Source organism: Castor canadensis, chromosome 4 (assembly GCF_047511655.1).
Source record: "Castor canadensis chromosome 4, mCasCan1.hap1v2, whole genome shotgun sequence".
Taxonomy (NCBI): Eukaryota; Metazoa; Chordata; class Mammalia; order Rodentia; family Castoridae; genus Castor; species Castor canadensis.
Window position 1 is genome coordinate 130,117,176 of NC_133389.1, and position 16,563 is coordinate 130,133,738.

Below are 16,563 nucleotides of genomic sequence, written 5' to 3' on the forward strand. Positions count from 1 at the left end.
TCTGCCACTTGACTCCTTTCAAGGCCTCAAGTTTTGGAAAGAACTACAGAGCAGAGGAAAAGTTGGGATTTAGTTTGGACGTTACCCTGAAACCCAGAAGGGTTGCACTTTAAAGATACAGACCTTCTCAGAGGAAAAAGATTCCTTGTGGATTCCCATCCCCAACCTAGATTACAACTAATGCATGATTCCTCAGGTGTGCACTGTACTCCTTCAGGAAAATCCCACTCCCAAATATTGCCTGTCATTTGATCTCATCCAATGACCATAGTAATTTTCAGTAATGATATACTTTAAATTGATATTTAAAGAGCAACTTTAAATATTTCCCAAGTTTGCAAAGTGCCTTTTGTCTTTCCCATCTCTCATCTATCATTCCTCCTGTCCACCTTGAGGAAATCAGCCCTGTTTTTGTGCAGAATAGTGTTAGGTTTCTTTTCTGCTCTGCCCTAGGAGGATGTTTGGGGAAAAGTGAAAATTACTGGAACATGAAAAGAGCTCTATTTCTCAAGGGATATCCTTGTCCTCCTCTGGGCCTCTTGTATGGGGGATAGAGTGGGGAGGTTACCAGTCAGGTTTTAGGCTGTAGAAATGATGCATTTATAGCTTAATTATATTTTATCCATTTAAAGGAACCTCTTTCAACCCTTAAAGCAGATCCCGACTGCAGAAGACTAAGTGTGGAGGATCCACAGAGGTTTGAGCAAGAGAAAGAACACTGGAGGTCAGTCTATGACTGACCACACTCAAGGCTTTATGAAGGTGGAGGTGGCATGCTCAAAAAAGCATTAGCTTACACTAATCTTTGACTCACAAAATTTTCAGAAGGACTGAATGGCTTTTCATGTAAATTCTAACAGGAGAGCACCCATGGTAGAAAGAACATGAGCCTCTGGACATTTGGAGAAGAAACAAAAGGCATGCTGGATTGTATATGCAAAATACAACTGTAACCTGGAGTTTAAAAGGGGACACAAGGTCAGTGCTCACAGAAGCGGCCCAAGGCTTCAGTATGGAGCATGTGGAGAGGCAGACTCAGCTCACAGCCAGCCACAACTAAGCATGTTGAAAGGGCTAACCACAGAGCAACAGTGTAAGAATTCTATGCAGGAAGATGAACAGCTTCTCAGGAAAGCCCAGCCAAAATCAGTCATGTAATTTTTGAAGCCCAGTGCAAAATGTATATGTAGGGTCCCCTTGTTCATAAATTATTAGGGATGTCAAAACAGTGTTAGGAGAGAAATAAACCAGCACAGGACCCTCCTGTGTGTAGAGAACTGTGAGACTGAACCAGTCCCACAACCATGAGGTCCCCAGTATCTGATAGAATTAACCCAAATGTGTAGGGTCACAATTAACAAAAACATCTGCGTTAATTTCCCATTGCCACAGAGTCATGTGAGAAGGGTGAAGTATACCTTGTTATGATATGATCAAGGCTCACTTCCCCTTATAGTGCAGACTCTAGCTCCTGGTCCCCCTTCTTTCCTTTCTTTCCTTGAAGAGAAACCCCTATTTTAAGCTATCTGTGCCTGATCTGGTGGCACCTTGGTTCTATGCAATGATTTCCTTTACATGCAATTTCTTTCCCACTTCCCCCTTCTAGCAAACACACAGCTCTTTAAGTGATTCTGGAAAAAAACAAAACAAAACAAAAAACCCCCACTATTTTTGGCAAGTTTTGTAGGGTTTTATTAGATATACTCTGTAATTCCAAACTGTGATTACATGATGTCTGGCTTTCCTTGAGTCCAAATTCAATATCCTGAAAAATGGGAAGCTTTATTGCAAGGCTGAAGCACACACCAGGAGAGGGGCCTGGAGGAGAGTGCTTGGGTCTGATGATGGCTTTGCTGCCACCTCCTAAAATCTCTAGCTAGCTGTGGTTGGATGCTTAACCTCTGCTTCACTGTTCAGACAGATTTTTCATCTCCCCGAATTATGTTTACTAAGCATTGGCTGTAAATGTTTTATAAAAAGGACAATGGTTCATAACTACAATCTCAGTGCTCTGACCATTCTTACTCTTTTGCTTTCTCTTCTCCTCCTGGATTGTCTTTTGGATTGTGTGTACACAATGGAGCTTTCATTTTTTGTTCTATGATAGCTGAATTTTAATCATCCTGTGTTCATAAAGGAACCACATCCATAAACTTATGGAAGTGGAGGTACAAAAAAAGCAAACAAGAGGCCATAGAATTGCCTGTAAATGGAAGGCAAAGTGATAATCATTGAGATGTTGCAAGCCCAATGGAATAGAGCTGTAGTAATTCTGAGCTGTGCCTTTATTCTATAGAGAAGATAATGAGGCTCTGTGGTACAGAAGCATTTTCAATGTCTATCCTTCGTTTATGGAAAGAGGGGGTTGGAACTGATAGTTTTTTTGGGGGGTGGGCAGTACTGGGGTTTGAATTGAAGGCTGTACCACTTGAACCACACCCTAAGCCCTTTTTTTGCTTTAGTTATCTTATAGATCGGGTCTCAGAACTCCATAATCCTACCTACGCCTCCTGGATTGCTGGAATACTGATGTGTAGCACCATGCCCAGCCTGTTGGTTGATATAGGGTCTCCATAGCTGGGATTACAGAAGTGAGCCGTAGTGCCTAGTTTTGATGCTTTTAAAGAAGCTTCTAACTCTACAACTTTGAATACAGCTCTAAATGAACACAGGTGGACCCCTGCCTAGTCAGCTCACACTACTACACACATAGTGAAAATGTGGTAGTAATCAGAACACTTGCTGTTTTAGAAAATGTTTTGTGCAGTGGCTAACCAGATCTGAAGACTCAATTTCAGAATGACATGTGAGAATATACCCACTGCTAGACTGGCCCCCAAGGCTAGCAGTTTCATTTTAAAATCACTAACTTAGAGAAAAAGGCAGGGTGTCAGGCAAACAAATGTACAGGTGATCCTGTTGCCTGTGGTGATCCTTCTAGCCCTCCTGAGGACTTTTCAAGCAGAGTGGTGCTCCCTCTACTGGTAGGATCTGTTATCCACCAGTCGGTCAGAACTTGCTAGGATTGTGTGGAATGGAAAAAAGACAAACCCCAAAACCAAACCAAACAGCAAACAAAACCCCATCAGATTAGAAAAGACTGGACTTATAAGGAAATATGAAAAAATATATAGCCCAAAGTCTCAACTTTTCAAATGAGGAAATAGAAGTTTAGGAAGTTTAAAATAGTTTTCCCATAAATTTGTTAGGCAACATTCTCCTGAGGAACTTTTCACCACAGTGTAAAAATGTGAAGCTATTTTTCTGAAAATAGAGGGCTCTTGACAAATACTTACTGAGTCAACAATGGGCAAAAATCACACTTTTCTTCGTGAAGACCAGAGGTCCCCCCATGCTCCCATGAAATTCTGTGCTCCATTTGCCTAAACCAAGGTTTCTTAAACTCTAGTTATTCAAGTACCCCCGACATGCTTCTTGTCAAAGCCAATTACTATGTGTATTGTTACTTATTATTTTCCTTCAGTAAAGCCATTTAAAAAAATTTAGCCTTAACAGTAGAATCCATGAAGTTTGATGTGTTCTATTCTTACAGCATATCAAACCTAGAATTTCGTGTATGTGTGTGTGTGTGTGTGTGTGTGCATGTGTGTTGGTGAATATGTGCATCATGTATACATATGATGATTACATGTATCATATACATGATAAAAAAATACATAGCTATTAAAAAAAGTTCATTTGTGTACCGATTATTTCATGTGTGCAACATGCCTTAGGAAACCCTGAGGCAATACAACACGTTTGAGTTATGTAAGTATAGCAGTCATAATTGCATCATTCTTTAAAAGGCCAATTATTTATTGCCTTCTTCATTTCATCTTTCTCCTGCATCTTATGTCCTTTCTTGAGGTCTTCTTTCATTCCCTTTCCATCCTTTTACAGTCCTTTGGTTTAGTATTCATATTTCCTTTTCTCCAGTGTGCTAAGGAAAATGTTCCCTCTCTCTTGCCCACTGGGAACCATGCCTCATTTCATCCTTCACTTCAGGAAACCACATTGAAATAAACTGGCATTTGACAGAATGAATAAAAAGACCTTTGTATTCCTGTCTTTTTCTAGAATTTAGGACTTGAAGAATATTGAAAAGTGTTGTTATTTCTATTTCATCTTTACAGCTAGGTTTTCTGAGGAAATGACATATGAACACCAAAAGTCCAATTTATAAAAATACATTTAATCCATTATTCCTTGAGGAATACAAAGGGAGTCTGTTCTTGTTCTGGCACTATGAAAGCTACCATACCTGTAGGGGAGAGTGTGGAAGAGAGGAAGACTGATCTTCATGAAATCTTTTCCCTTATTAAACATTCCTATGGAACAAATTCAAGATCCATTTCTTCAGTAGTAACATGACCCTTAAACACTTATTGCACTCAATTCCCAGTTGGTTAGAACTTGGTACCATTGTGAAAACTCAATTATTTATAGCAGATTATATCAATTAAAGCCACTCTGCAAAAAACAGTGTGCAAACCTCTTGTCATTATCTGTTTTTTTTGGTTTAAACTATTGCATCATCACTGTTGACCCTTAATGAGGAGAGAATAAATAGCCTTTGGCACCCAATATTTATATTTTAAAACTACGTTAGACCTGAAGAGCTCAGAAGAGTTGCTTTAAACGCAAACTGTTTTACAATAATAAATTCAGTACATAAAATTATATAGGAAAGTCTTCTCCAAGAGGAAAGAATTTCAGGGATTGAATTTTCATTTTGGTAATAGCTTCGTAATTACTTGGTAAACTTTTATAAAACAACTGGCAATGAGCCAGACACGGACGAAAATGAAATTGCAGCAATGTAATTTTATATACCTCCTTATTCTGGAGAAAATTAAACATATTCAACCCTAACAGCAGCTGATCCTAAAAAGTCTAATATAACATTCTGGGACCCATGGAGAGGAGTGGGTACTCTGCATTTGCCATGGCTTCCCCAAAGAGGTTCTTTCTGATGAGAAGCAGATGCAAACCCCATAGAGAGGCAGATTCCTGCTGTGACTGTCACAGGGCTACACTGTGATTTGGAAATGACATCAGCCAGGAAACTGGAGTTTCTGATTTAATAGAAGGAAGAACTTTTGTTTTGTGTGTGTAGGCCTGGTGATGGCTGGAGGAGGCAATAAATTCTGTCTTAGAAACTCTCTCCTGGTTTAAAGAGATTATATGAGTAAATCAACTGTCCCAACCCCCTGATGTGATAAGGATGATCCCACTTTGAATTTGAATTTCTCATGTCCTTCTTTTAGAGAATGAATGTAAGCCAACAATTCAGAATAAATTAGGCCTGATAACTGCTGAGGGGGATTATCAGGAAGAACTAAAGTATTTATTTTTTATGAAGCTTTTCCTATAACCAGGTTTATGACTGGAAAGGGCCAAGGCTGCCATAGTGCAGCACACATCAGCATTTCTCACTGGAGAAAAGATTAGGATACCTTACTCTAACACTTAGGTTTACTAGACATGAACAAATGCCGTTGTTTTTACTTCCATTTTATTCTTCTATTATTATGGAGGGTTTTCTGAAACTACCTTATATAAATGTGGAGGAAATTAAAAAATTGAGAAATGTGTTTTACATGAACCACTATATGCATTGGTGTTTGTGTTTGTGCCAAGAAGCAGTGAGCAAACTTTAGATTTAGAGCTAGTTCATTTGGGTGGATCCAGTCTAATTTTCTGTTTGTTTCTATATAAGTAAGTGTTCTCCCTAGAAAATAAAAGCATGTCCAATTTTGTGAATAACTTTTGCAAATCTCAAAAGATCAGTAATATGAATGAAGTCAAGTTTTCAGATAATGTATTTACAAAGATTAATCAGTTTTATTCTATGCAACTGAAACCACAGAATGACACTGTATCTCAAGGAAGATTGGATTACTAGAGTATTTGGAAATGTGCATAAAGATTCATCATCTCCTGGACAATACTCAAAAATGTATGGCCTGTGTATGGTGCTAAAGAAAAAGAAAAAAATTATTCTATGACACTTGTTAAAATGGTAAGGCATCTTTATTAAGGTGGGGCAACTATGTCTACAGGTATGGGAAATACTGAAATAGGATTTTGCAGTCAGGAGAGAGATTGGGCTTAACTCCAAATGCAAGGAATAAGTGTGAATTTATAGCCGAGGAGCGGATGGAAAATAACCAAAAGGAAGCATCATGAGGAAGATGGGATTCTGGCTAAATTAACTTAGCAAGATTCCTGCTGAAGGCAGACCAGGGTGGTCAGACATTAGCTGGGGAATGGCTGAAGAGGAGGAAGAAAGGGGATTCTAGCTGAACTGGATTCTTGTTAAAATTGGGCAATGAGGAAACAAACATGGTAGTCCAAAAGTCAAGGCCTAGTTGAAAAGTTTAGGAGTGCCTCAGTAGAGTTTGGTCAAAGAAAGAATCTTTACCAATGGTGAATGTCGTTCTAGGTGCTTTTAGAAACAGAAAAATCTGGTTTGAATAAGTTTAAACAATATGACAATTTGTTATTTCCATCTATAGGAGACTCAGAGGTGAGTCAGGCTCAGGGTAGGTAATATAGCTCAAAAATAGCAGTAAGGATCCAAGTCTTTTTTGTTTGTTTTTTCGGTATCTTCAAAAGCTCTTTCATCTTTGGACTGGCTTTGTCATGTCATAAAATGGTGACAGAACATTCAGATAAATGAAGATAAAGAAAAAGTGTTCTTATACCCACTCTTTTTTTTTTTTTTTTATGGGTCAAGAAACCTTGCCTGGTAGCCTTCCAGGAAATTTCTTGTGCCTTGGTAAGGACTTCACATGCCTATTTCTAAGGCAATCATGAAACGAGGGATTACAATGACTGCCTTAGACCAATGATTCTCAACTTTGTCTGTATTTTGAAAGCTGAGAAAAATGCTGATACCTGGGTTCTAACCCCAGAAATCCTGGGGGTGGAACCCCCAGGATTATCCTGGAAGGCAGACTGGGGCATGAGAGTTTTAGAAACATCTTAGATGAGTCCAGTGTGCAGCCCAGCATTCCAAGAACCATTGGTTTAGACCCAATATCTGGGGATGAGAGTGGATTGGGTGAAGAATACATATTGGATTATAAACTACTATAACCACTGAGTATTGTTAAATTTTCAATGAAAGATTTAAAAGACGTCTGTGCTCATAAAAATGCACACATGGGTTTGCAATCTAGTTTGGAAGAACCCATATTTGTAGGGTGAATAATTGTCAGATAAATGTGGCCCATATTATGAGAACAAATTGGTGCATCCAAAGCCAACCCAAACCATTTGTAAAAATAGTTATGACAACGCACATGCAGAATTTATTTTGACCTTAGCAAAGCATAATAAAAACTAAGTAGTGATGACAGTGAAGGAGCTCATGACATACCACTCTAAATTATGCTGCTTTAGCATATCAATTATTTTGAACTAAAGGTGCTTGAAAAACAGCAGGTGCAAGAAAACTGCTCTGATCTCTTTTTTTCTTGAAATCAGATGAAGCTCCCATGTGAAAGATACCCTCTTCATACCAGAGATGGAGAGTCAAGGCTGAGGAAAATTTGCACACACAAACTTTGTCAAACTAACTCCTCTTTCTAGTTGCTTTCTTATACTTGCTACTCTTTGTTCAGACAGGTATAACAGTACTTAAGCCTAGTCATTTCTTTTGGAAGTGGTGGTAGTGAGTCTTCACTTTTCTTGTGGGGATCCCATGTATATGTAAATAAAACTTGCAGCTTTTCTCCTGTTCTTCTATCTTATGTTAGTTCCAGCCAAAAACCTTAAGAAAATAGAGGAAAAACTTTCCTGCCTTACAATAGTAAATAATATTAATGAATCTTTGAAGAAAAATATGCAAAAATACTATTTTTTGGCAGTATTGGGGTTTGAACTCAGGGCGTCATGCTGCTAGGCAAGCACTCTACCACTTGAGCCACTCCACCAGCCCAAAAATACTATTAAATTTTGGAAACAACTTTTAAAGTGTTTCTGGTATCAAGTTTCACGGAAATTTGCTTCAGGATAGCTGCTTCAGGATTTTTCAAATTCATTCTATGAAAGTCATTAACTTCTTAAGAATTTTTAAGTGCATATTTTTAAAATATTTAAAAAGCTTTCCCTGGTTTAAAGAGATGCATGTATATGAACCAGAATACCCCAGTCAGAATGCCTTAGAAATGCAGATACTTTGATTTGCTCCATTTTTCATCTTTCATGATTTCTTTAAGTTGGACATAAGGGTATTTTTATTCTTACACAGGCTGCACCCACCCTCCATACTGGCATACAATATCCACATGGTCACTATCATGTTTGATAGAACAGTGGTTCTCAATCTTGGCTACATATTAGAATTATCTAGGGGGACTTCTGACCCCTCCTTCCACTATTATCTCCATAAATTGAAACATAATCGTTAAGGTTTAGGGTCTAAGCAACTGTATATTTTTCAGTTTACCAGCTGATTCAGATGTACAGTGAGGACTGAGAATTATTAGTACAAAGAGAAAAAAAGGTTAGATAACAGGGACTGTATCTTTCTTGGCTTATTTTTAAATTCTCCTCCCATAAATCTAATCTAAAATGCTTAATCTACCTCCTGGAAGAGGGTAAGCATTTCAGAGCTTGGCTCAAATGGGTTTTGCAAATAGAGGTAAAGCTTTATGGAGTCTCAGAAGTCTGGTGTAAATGCTTGTGGAATCAACTGGCTCTCTACTGAGGTTTCTGAGGAAGTACCTCATAGCCCTTTGCACTCCAGGTAAAGAGAGCCTTCTGACAGCTGTTTTTACATGTTTGGTGGCTAGAAACTATGAAGGATAGAAAATAATCACTAATGTAAAGATCATAAAAAGTGTTTTTTTTTTTAAAGAAGTGACAAAACAAGAGGTGGGTCAATAATCTTTGTGTCTAATCCAGATTCTACAGCAGTTAAATTTTTGCCCACTGCAAATAATATGTAAGGCCCACCCAAGATCCTTCCAGCACACCCTTGGTAGTTACGGTAGTGTAACAGGTTAGCCCAAATGTACTGAGTTCATTTTGAATTACCATTCAGGAATCAGCAATAGAAGTGGCCAAAGTCATAGCTCTGGAAAAAGAAATGCTAAGCATTGAAGAAAAAAAAAAAGGCCATAAGAGGAGGGACATGTTAAGAGTAGAAAGAGCATGACAATTGAGCCAGAAGCCTGATTTTGCAACTATTTGGCTCTGTGATCTTGGGTGCTGTGGCTCATGCTTGTAAACCTACCTACTAAGTAGGCAGAGATATGAGAACTGTGATTTGAGGCCAGCCTGGCCAAAAGGTTTGTAAGACCCCCAGATCAACCAGTAAAAGCAGGGCATGGTGACATGTGCCTGTCATCCCAGCTTCATGGGAAGTTAAAGAGGAAGATGAGGTCTGGAACAGCCTGGGCATAAATGTGAGGCCCTAACCCAAGAATTTAACCAAAGCAAAAGGGCTGGTGGTATTGTTCAAGTGGTAGAGCACCTTCCTAGCAAGCACAAGGCCCTGAATTCAAACTGTAGCACCATCACGACCATTAAAAAAATGTTATGGCTACAGAAAAGCAAATGTTCTCTAGAACTGAATATATTTAATTCCTAATGCCACAGAATATTTCAAATAATAAAAACATTGCACATCTTTAAGATATCTGACATTTTCTTTGATGTCAAAGTATTTAAAAGAAAAAGATGGGTTTTAGTTCAAATATAGAAATCAAGCTCACTGTATTGTACAAATTTTATAGCTCCAGTACTTTTGGTGAGTCTTCTTTAAATTGGCCTTAACAACTTAGGGGTTACTTTTTCTTGAGAAATGTTATCTCAATTTGTAAATGCATGGTTAAATGGTTTCTAAAGCCACCTTGATAATCACAGGGCTAGTTTTCCTGACACTACTAAAGATTGGTATGCATTTTGGATACCTGGTTGTGGTTTCAACTGCCAGCTATCAAAGAAGTACCTCTATAGTTGACAAAGAGAAGATAAAAAAGAGAAAGAAAGGGGGTTTGGAAAGAAGATAGATTTTTTCATTTCTTATCTTGTGATGCATTCTACTGCAGTAAACACCACTATCTCTTAAATAAACCTTTTGTAGGCAGGGAAAGAAAACACTCCAAGAGAATGCTTTATAAACTGGAGATGTTCTTCCTATTCTAAGTGGCTTTGTCCTTTTAGAAAGTCTGTATGACCTCTCCTTGTATTAAATAAGACAAGATTTAAGGACTGATGATTTGATTTGGTGATCTGGTTACAGAAACGTCTCTGGCATCTGTTACTTCCACTCTGCTATTCATTATTTCTGTTCTGTTAATGGCAGTAGACATTTGACTAACTGCTGAGATTTGTACATGAAGGGGATTCAAGGTGGGGTGTGAAGTAAATCACGCAGTTAAATCTCCATTATATCTTTACTTCACAGGTTTCTCTGTTTCCAAATGTCTGGTAGATGGCAGTTGGAGGCCTTCACCTCAGGGGCAGGAGAGGCTCTAATTATTTCAAGAATAATTGGAGGAAAACACACATTATAGTAGTCTGTCAATAAAATCCCTGAACTAAAGGATGGTTTATCATTTGGGGGAAAGATAAAAAGACAAAGCTCTCCTTTTCCAACAAAGACATACATGTTTAGATAAACTAAAAGAAGAGAATGTTATAATTTCTATATAATTACAAAACTCATAATTTATGCACAACATAGCATAGAACAGGGACTACCTTATGCATATTCATAGCTAGAGTTGTAAGCAAAAATTCCAAGTAAAAAGACAAAAATCTGACTGGGTGTAGTAGCTCATACCTTTAATCTCAGCTACTTGAGAGACAGAGATCTTGAGAATTGCAGTTCAAGGCCAGGCTGAGCAAAAAAGTGAGACCTCTTCTATCTCAACCAATAAACTGGGTGTGGTAGCACATATGTGTGCTCCCAACTACTTGGGAGGCTGTAGATAGTTGGATCCCAGTCCAGGCCAAACTGGGCAAACATATGAGACCTTATCTAATAAATTTATCTTTTTAAATTTATTAAGTTATATAGTAACTTATTATAAATTTAATAAGTTATATAGTAAGTTATTAGGTTACATAAATAAACCTAAAAAGTAACAGGGGCTGAGGGCATGACTCAGGTAGCAAAGCATTTGCCTAACAAGTGCATGACCCTGAGTCAAACCTCAGTACTGCCAAAAACAAAAACAAGACAAAAATCCAATTTTCTTAGTAATCAGTATGTTATAACATCTAATAAAAGATTTTTTAAAAAATGTACCTTAGAGACTACCATTTACTATATGCAAAAATATCAGAAAATAGTCATTTGAAATACACTTTTATATTTCATTTCCTGACTTACTTCTTAATCCATCCAGGTCTTAAAGAAGAAATGGAACTTTCTTCTAAATGGTATTTTACAGAATCATGTTGTAGACAAAGGTAATTGTAAAGAACATCTAATAGTTCAGGCGATTGAGACCCCAAGGAGTAAATGAACATCTTGACCTGCAGTTGTAGATGGTCAGGAATGAAACCCTAGTGTTTTCATTCTCCATTCAGTGCTTATTACTCCCTCCTGGAAACATTAGAAAGCTTTCACACTTAAAATTTGTCAGTATTCACAGAGAAGTACAATCAATTATGGAAAATTAAAGTAGTAAGTGAAGAGAAATGTTGATTATAAAACTACTCCATCAACCAAATTATGGAAGAAAAAGTAGGCACTGAACAAAACTCATAACCAGAAAATAACCTTATTGTTTACTACTTATACTTCTAAAAAGGCTTAGACCAAACTAAGCTTTGGTCTTTGGACTTTGTTGAGACTCAGAAAGGACAAAAAAAAAAAAAAAAAAAACCCACCTCAACCAAACAAAACAACTAGAGGTATATAGTTAACAATTAGATTTATTGGGCAACACAGTCTATCCTTAGATGGATAAAACCTGTCTTTATTTGCTGACTAAGAAATAGTTGTGCTGTGGGCTAGCAATCCTGTACATATCAGTCACCAAGAAGTGGAGACACCTACTCCAGCTTGACTAATGCCAAGCTCTTTTCAACCATGCAAAACTGAAATATCAACTGCTATTTAATGTTACTTGCTTATATAAAAATGTCAGTGAAGCAATTTTTGCTTGAAGGCCAGACTTGGTGATTGTCATATGTAGAAATGATTCAGTTCACACTAGATAGTCCTTACACATCTAAATGAACTGTAAAGTTGCTCAAACACATTAGCTGTTATAATTTTAAGTGTACAAGTTCAACAAGAAGCAAATATAAAAATGCCAAAGTTAAAGGCAAATAAAAAAGAGTGAAATATAGGATAAGGAATCTTGATGACAGCCATTGTCAGCTATAACTATATATTCCATCCTATTATCTCGTAAATCAAAGCTTTTAACAGTCTGGACTCATACGTGACTGTGTTCTTCCCAGTATGCATTCTTTCTTCTTCTAGGGGCTGCTCTATAACAGCAGGTATATTTCTGCCATGAAGTTCACAGTGTTCTAGAAACTGGACACATTCTCGAATAACATTGTCACGAAGCATGATTGTATGTTTTGACATATTTTCTAGTAGGGACAGGAAGCACCTTTTGGCATAATACCAGGTATCAGTTCCTAGCTTTTTATTATAAGGTTCTAAGCTTTTGATAACTCGAGAAATACCAAAGTCATAATTTCCTTTGGCACAATAAAGTGTTCCTATCACCAAATTCACAATGCAGAGATGGTAGATTTTCTTATCTGGGTCATCATATGAGAGCTGCTCTTCCTCCTTTTCAATCTTCCTCATCAATTCCTCAGCTTCTTCATTTTGACTTGTCATGATGTAGGAAACACAGAGGTTGGCTAACACAATAGCACTGACGTTCAGGATGTTATCATAATGCTTCTTCACTATGGGCTCATAGAAGCCAATGGCTTCTTTGTATTTGTTTTCCTGCATGAAAAGAACATGCGCCACATTCAACTTCCACACATCGTGGTCATTACAGAATTCCACAGATTTGCGGAAGATCTTCTCCACCACTGGGTAATTTTCAAGGTTCCAGTAGATTTTTGCCTGGGCCATCAACACAGGAATGTACTTCTCAAGGGCATCATCATATTCATTCACTGACTTTTTGACAGCTTCATCATCTCTGTTGTGTCTTGCTTCCTGTACTTGTTTGGTGAGTTTCCGGAGCTGTTCAGTCAGCATCCCTGCTAGCCCATCAAACTTAATGAAAGCCTCTTCAGGAGCTGTCTGGCAAGTGATCATTGCATCCAAGAAGTCATAGAGATAGGGTGTGAGGAACTTATAAGTCAAATGGGCATTTTCTGCCAGGACATCAGCAGCCAGGTCAAAATACTCATACTTACAGTAGAGCAACAAGAGGTTGCCAAAGGTCTCTGGGGGAAAGGGGTTCTGCTGGAGCAAGAACTGGAGCTTTTCAAAGCCCTCTGTGGGCCTGGCATCCATGTTCATCAGTGCCTGGTTATGCAGGGTCACCGGGTCCAACTCTTCCTCTGCCCTAGGGGGCATGTCAGTGAGAGCTTCCTGAGCAGCCTCAAAGTTTCTCAGCTGGTATTCTATGGCTGCCTTCAGGTTGAAAGCTTCCACCAGAGCAGTCTGGTGGAGGACCGAGGTGTTGCCCACACTGTGGACATCAATGCCCTCCGTGGTCATGCCCACACCTAGCTCTGGGTGCTGGCGGATGCCACGTTCAATAATGTTGGCGATATGTTTCAAAGCAGGAGCATAGTGCCTATTGCTGTAACAGGCCAAAGCCAGGTTGTAGGACACATCAGGCTGGTAGCCCGAGGCCTGCAGGGCCGCAAAAAACTTGGAACCCGCAGCCTCATAGTGTCCCTCCTTGTAGAGCAAACACCCCAGGTTGACCTGACCATCGGGGTCATTCTCGCCCCCACCTTCTTCTTCTGCTTCCCCACTCAGCAGCTGCTCCACCAGGCTCCTGGCCCCTGGCAGATCGCCCTCACTGTACTTGATGGCTGCCTGCAGGCGGAGGACCCGGTTGTGGTAGGCGGGGTTGTCCAGGAGGAGGAAGGCGACCCGCGTGGCCTCTGGATAGAGGCAGGCCTTGTAGAGCGCCTGGGCCTGGTACAGGCGGTACTGCTCGAGCTCGGGGTGCAGCTGGCCCAGCTGTTCGTAGCACTCGGCGGCCAGCGCGAACTCCTGCAGGCGGTAGTAGCAGTAGCCGAGCAGCGACAGGCCGGCGCGGCTCCTCGGGCTGTGCTGCAGCTCTGCGCCCAGCAGCTGCACCGCGTCGGCGTAGCGGGCGTCGCGGATGAGCCGGTACACCACCGCCGTGACCTCTCCGTCGGGAATCTGCGAGCCGCTCTGTGGCGCCATAACCGCAGAGGTTGTGGTGCGTGCTCGTTTCCAAGGCAACAAGACAACCGGAAACGGAAGTGTGTGAAAGAAAAAAAGTTCTTTCCGGTTTCCGGAAGTTACTTTGTAGCAGAAGGAATCTTCTAGTATTGGGAAGGAAGTGCTGGAGTTGAGGCCGTGTAGTACACGTTTGCTGCACTTCAGCAAATGGAAGAGTTCCGCACAGAACCTTGCAGATTCTCAGAGTGGTAACTATACCTCCAAAGACGAGAGTAAGAAGAATCACATGGGGAACACTTCATGGGGAACCTGTGTAGCTAAGTGTTTCCTTCTGGAAGGATAAAAATCAAAAAGCAAAAATATCTTTATAGCAGAAATATCTACTTCTCTGATGAAAGTTATCAGCCTGAACCATAAGAAATTGTTTTGAAAGTGTTCTTTTTCAATTCGTTACATTGAGGTGTACATAGTGAGGGGTTTCATCATGACACTTTGATGCGTGCGTGTTGTGGACCTTGCTCATGTTCACTCTGCTATTACTCTTTCTTATTCTATTTCCTCCCTCACCCTTTTCCCTATTAGACCTTCCTGGTAGTTGCCTTTTTACTTTTATGATCTTGTTGTTTTGCTTTGTGGCCCCCCTTACAATTCCACAAATGGAAGGAAACACATGATATGTATCTTCATGAGGCTGTCTGATATCGCCTAACACTGAAGACCTCCAGTTCTACCCATTTTCCAGTATTGACCTAATTTCAGTGTCCTTAATGACTGAGTAAAACTCCACTGTGTAGATACACCACATTTTCTTTATCCATTCATCTGTTGATAGGCACCAATGTGGATTACATGATTTGGCTACTGTGAGTAGTGCTGTAATAAACATTGGTTCACCATATCTGTATGCTAAGCAGGCTTTTTATTCTTTGGGAATCAACAAGTGCTATTGCTAGACTCTATGATAGTTCTATTTTTAATATGTTGAGAAACCTCCACACTGATGTCCACTGTAGCTAGACTGCTTTATTATTCCCACCAATAGTGAATGAGAGTTTCTTTTCCCTCACATCCTTCCCAGCATTTATTCTTATTTGTTTTCTTGATGATAGTCTTTTGTATGTATGTATTTTGGTGATACTGGGGTTTGAACTTAGGATCTTATACTTGCTAGACAAGTGCTCTACCATTTGAGCCACTCCCCAGCCTTTTTTGCCTTAGTTATTTTTCAGATAGGGTCTCAAGCTTCTGTCTGGGGACAACCTTGGACCATGATCCTCTTACCTCTTCCTGTAGTGTAACTGGTATCACAGATGTGCACCTCCCCTCCCCAGCTTGTTCTTTGAGATAGTGTCTCACTGTTTTTGGTCAAGGCTGGCCTCCAACTGAGATCCTTCTATCTCTGCCTCCAAGTAATTGGCACCCAGTCTTAATGTAATTTTGATTTCCATTTCCCTGATGGTTAAAAATACTCAACATTTTTTCATGTATTTATTGGCCATTTGTACTTCTTTATTTGAAAAGTGTTTGTTTAATTCATTTGTTGCTTGGATTATTTGGTTTTTTGGTGCTTAACTGTTCAAGTTCTTTATATATTTGGGATGTTAATCCTATGTGGATGAATACCTGGCAAAGATTTTATCTATTATGTAGGCTGTCTCTTCACTGTCAGTCGTTTATTTTGCTATGCAGAAGCTTTTCAGTTAGATACAAGTACATTGGTCCATTGTTGTTTTCATTTACTTAGCTATTGGAGTCCTGTTCAGAAAGTCCTTGCCTATGCCTATATCTTCAAGTGTTTCCCCTATGTTTTCCTTTAGCTTTCTGTCTTACGTTAAAGTGTTTGATCTATTTTGAATTGATTTTTGTACAAGAGATAAGAATCTAGTTTCAGTCTTCTACATGTGGATATCCAGTTTCCCAACACCACTTATCAAAGAGGCTATCTTTTTCTGAATATATGGTTTTGGCACTTTTATCAAGAATAAAATGGCAGTACTTGATTGGGCTTATTTCTGTTCTATTTGTTTCCATATAGCTATGTGTTTGTTTTTGTGCCAGTACCATGATGTTTTTGTTGCTATGGTGCTGCAGTATAAGTTGAAGAAAAGGATTGTGATACTTCTAATATTACTCTTTTTCCTCAGGATTACTTTTGCTATTCAGGGTCTTTATTATGTTTCCATATGAATTTTAGGATTGATTTTTCTATTTCTGTAAAGAATGACATT

At 39.2% G+C, this 16,563-nt stretch overlaps 1 protein-coding gene across 1 annotated transcript; it reads right to left on the reverse strand.

Moving 5' to 3' along the window:
- Positions 1–12,319: 12,319 nt before the first annotated feature.
- LOC109694593 (intraflagellar transport protein 70B) lies at positions 12,320–14,391 on the reverse strand. The gene has a single exon (XM_020176624.2). The coding sequence runs from the start codon at positions 14,354–14,356 to the stop codon at positions 12,359–12,361; it is 1,998 nt and encodes a 665-aa protein (XP_020032213.2). The 5' UTR covers positions 14,357–14,391; the 3' UTR covers positions 12,320–12,358.
- Positions 14,392–16,563: the final 2,172 nt, after the last annotated feature.

Coding starts and splice junctions, on each gene's coding strand:
- LOC109694593 (XM_020176624.2), bottom strand. CDS start 14,356: ATGGCGCCACAGAGCGGCTCGCAGATTCCCGACGGAGAGGTCACGGCG.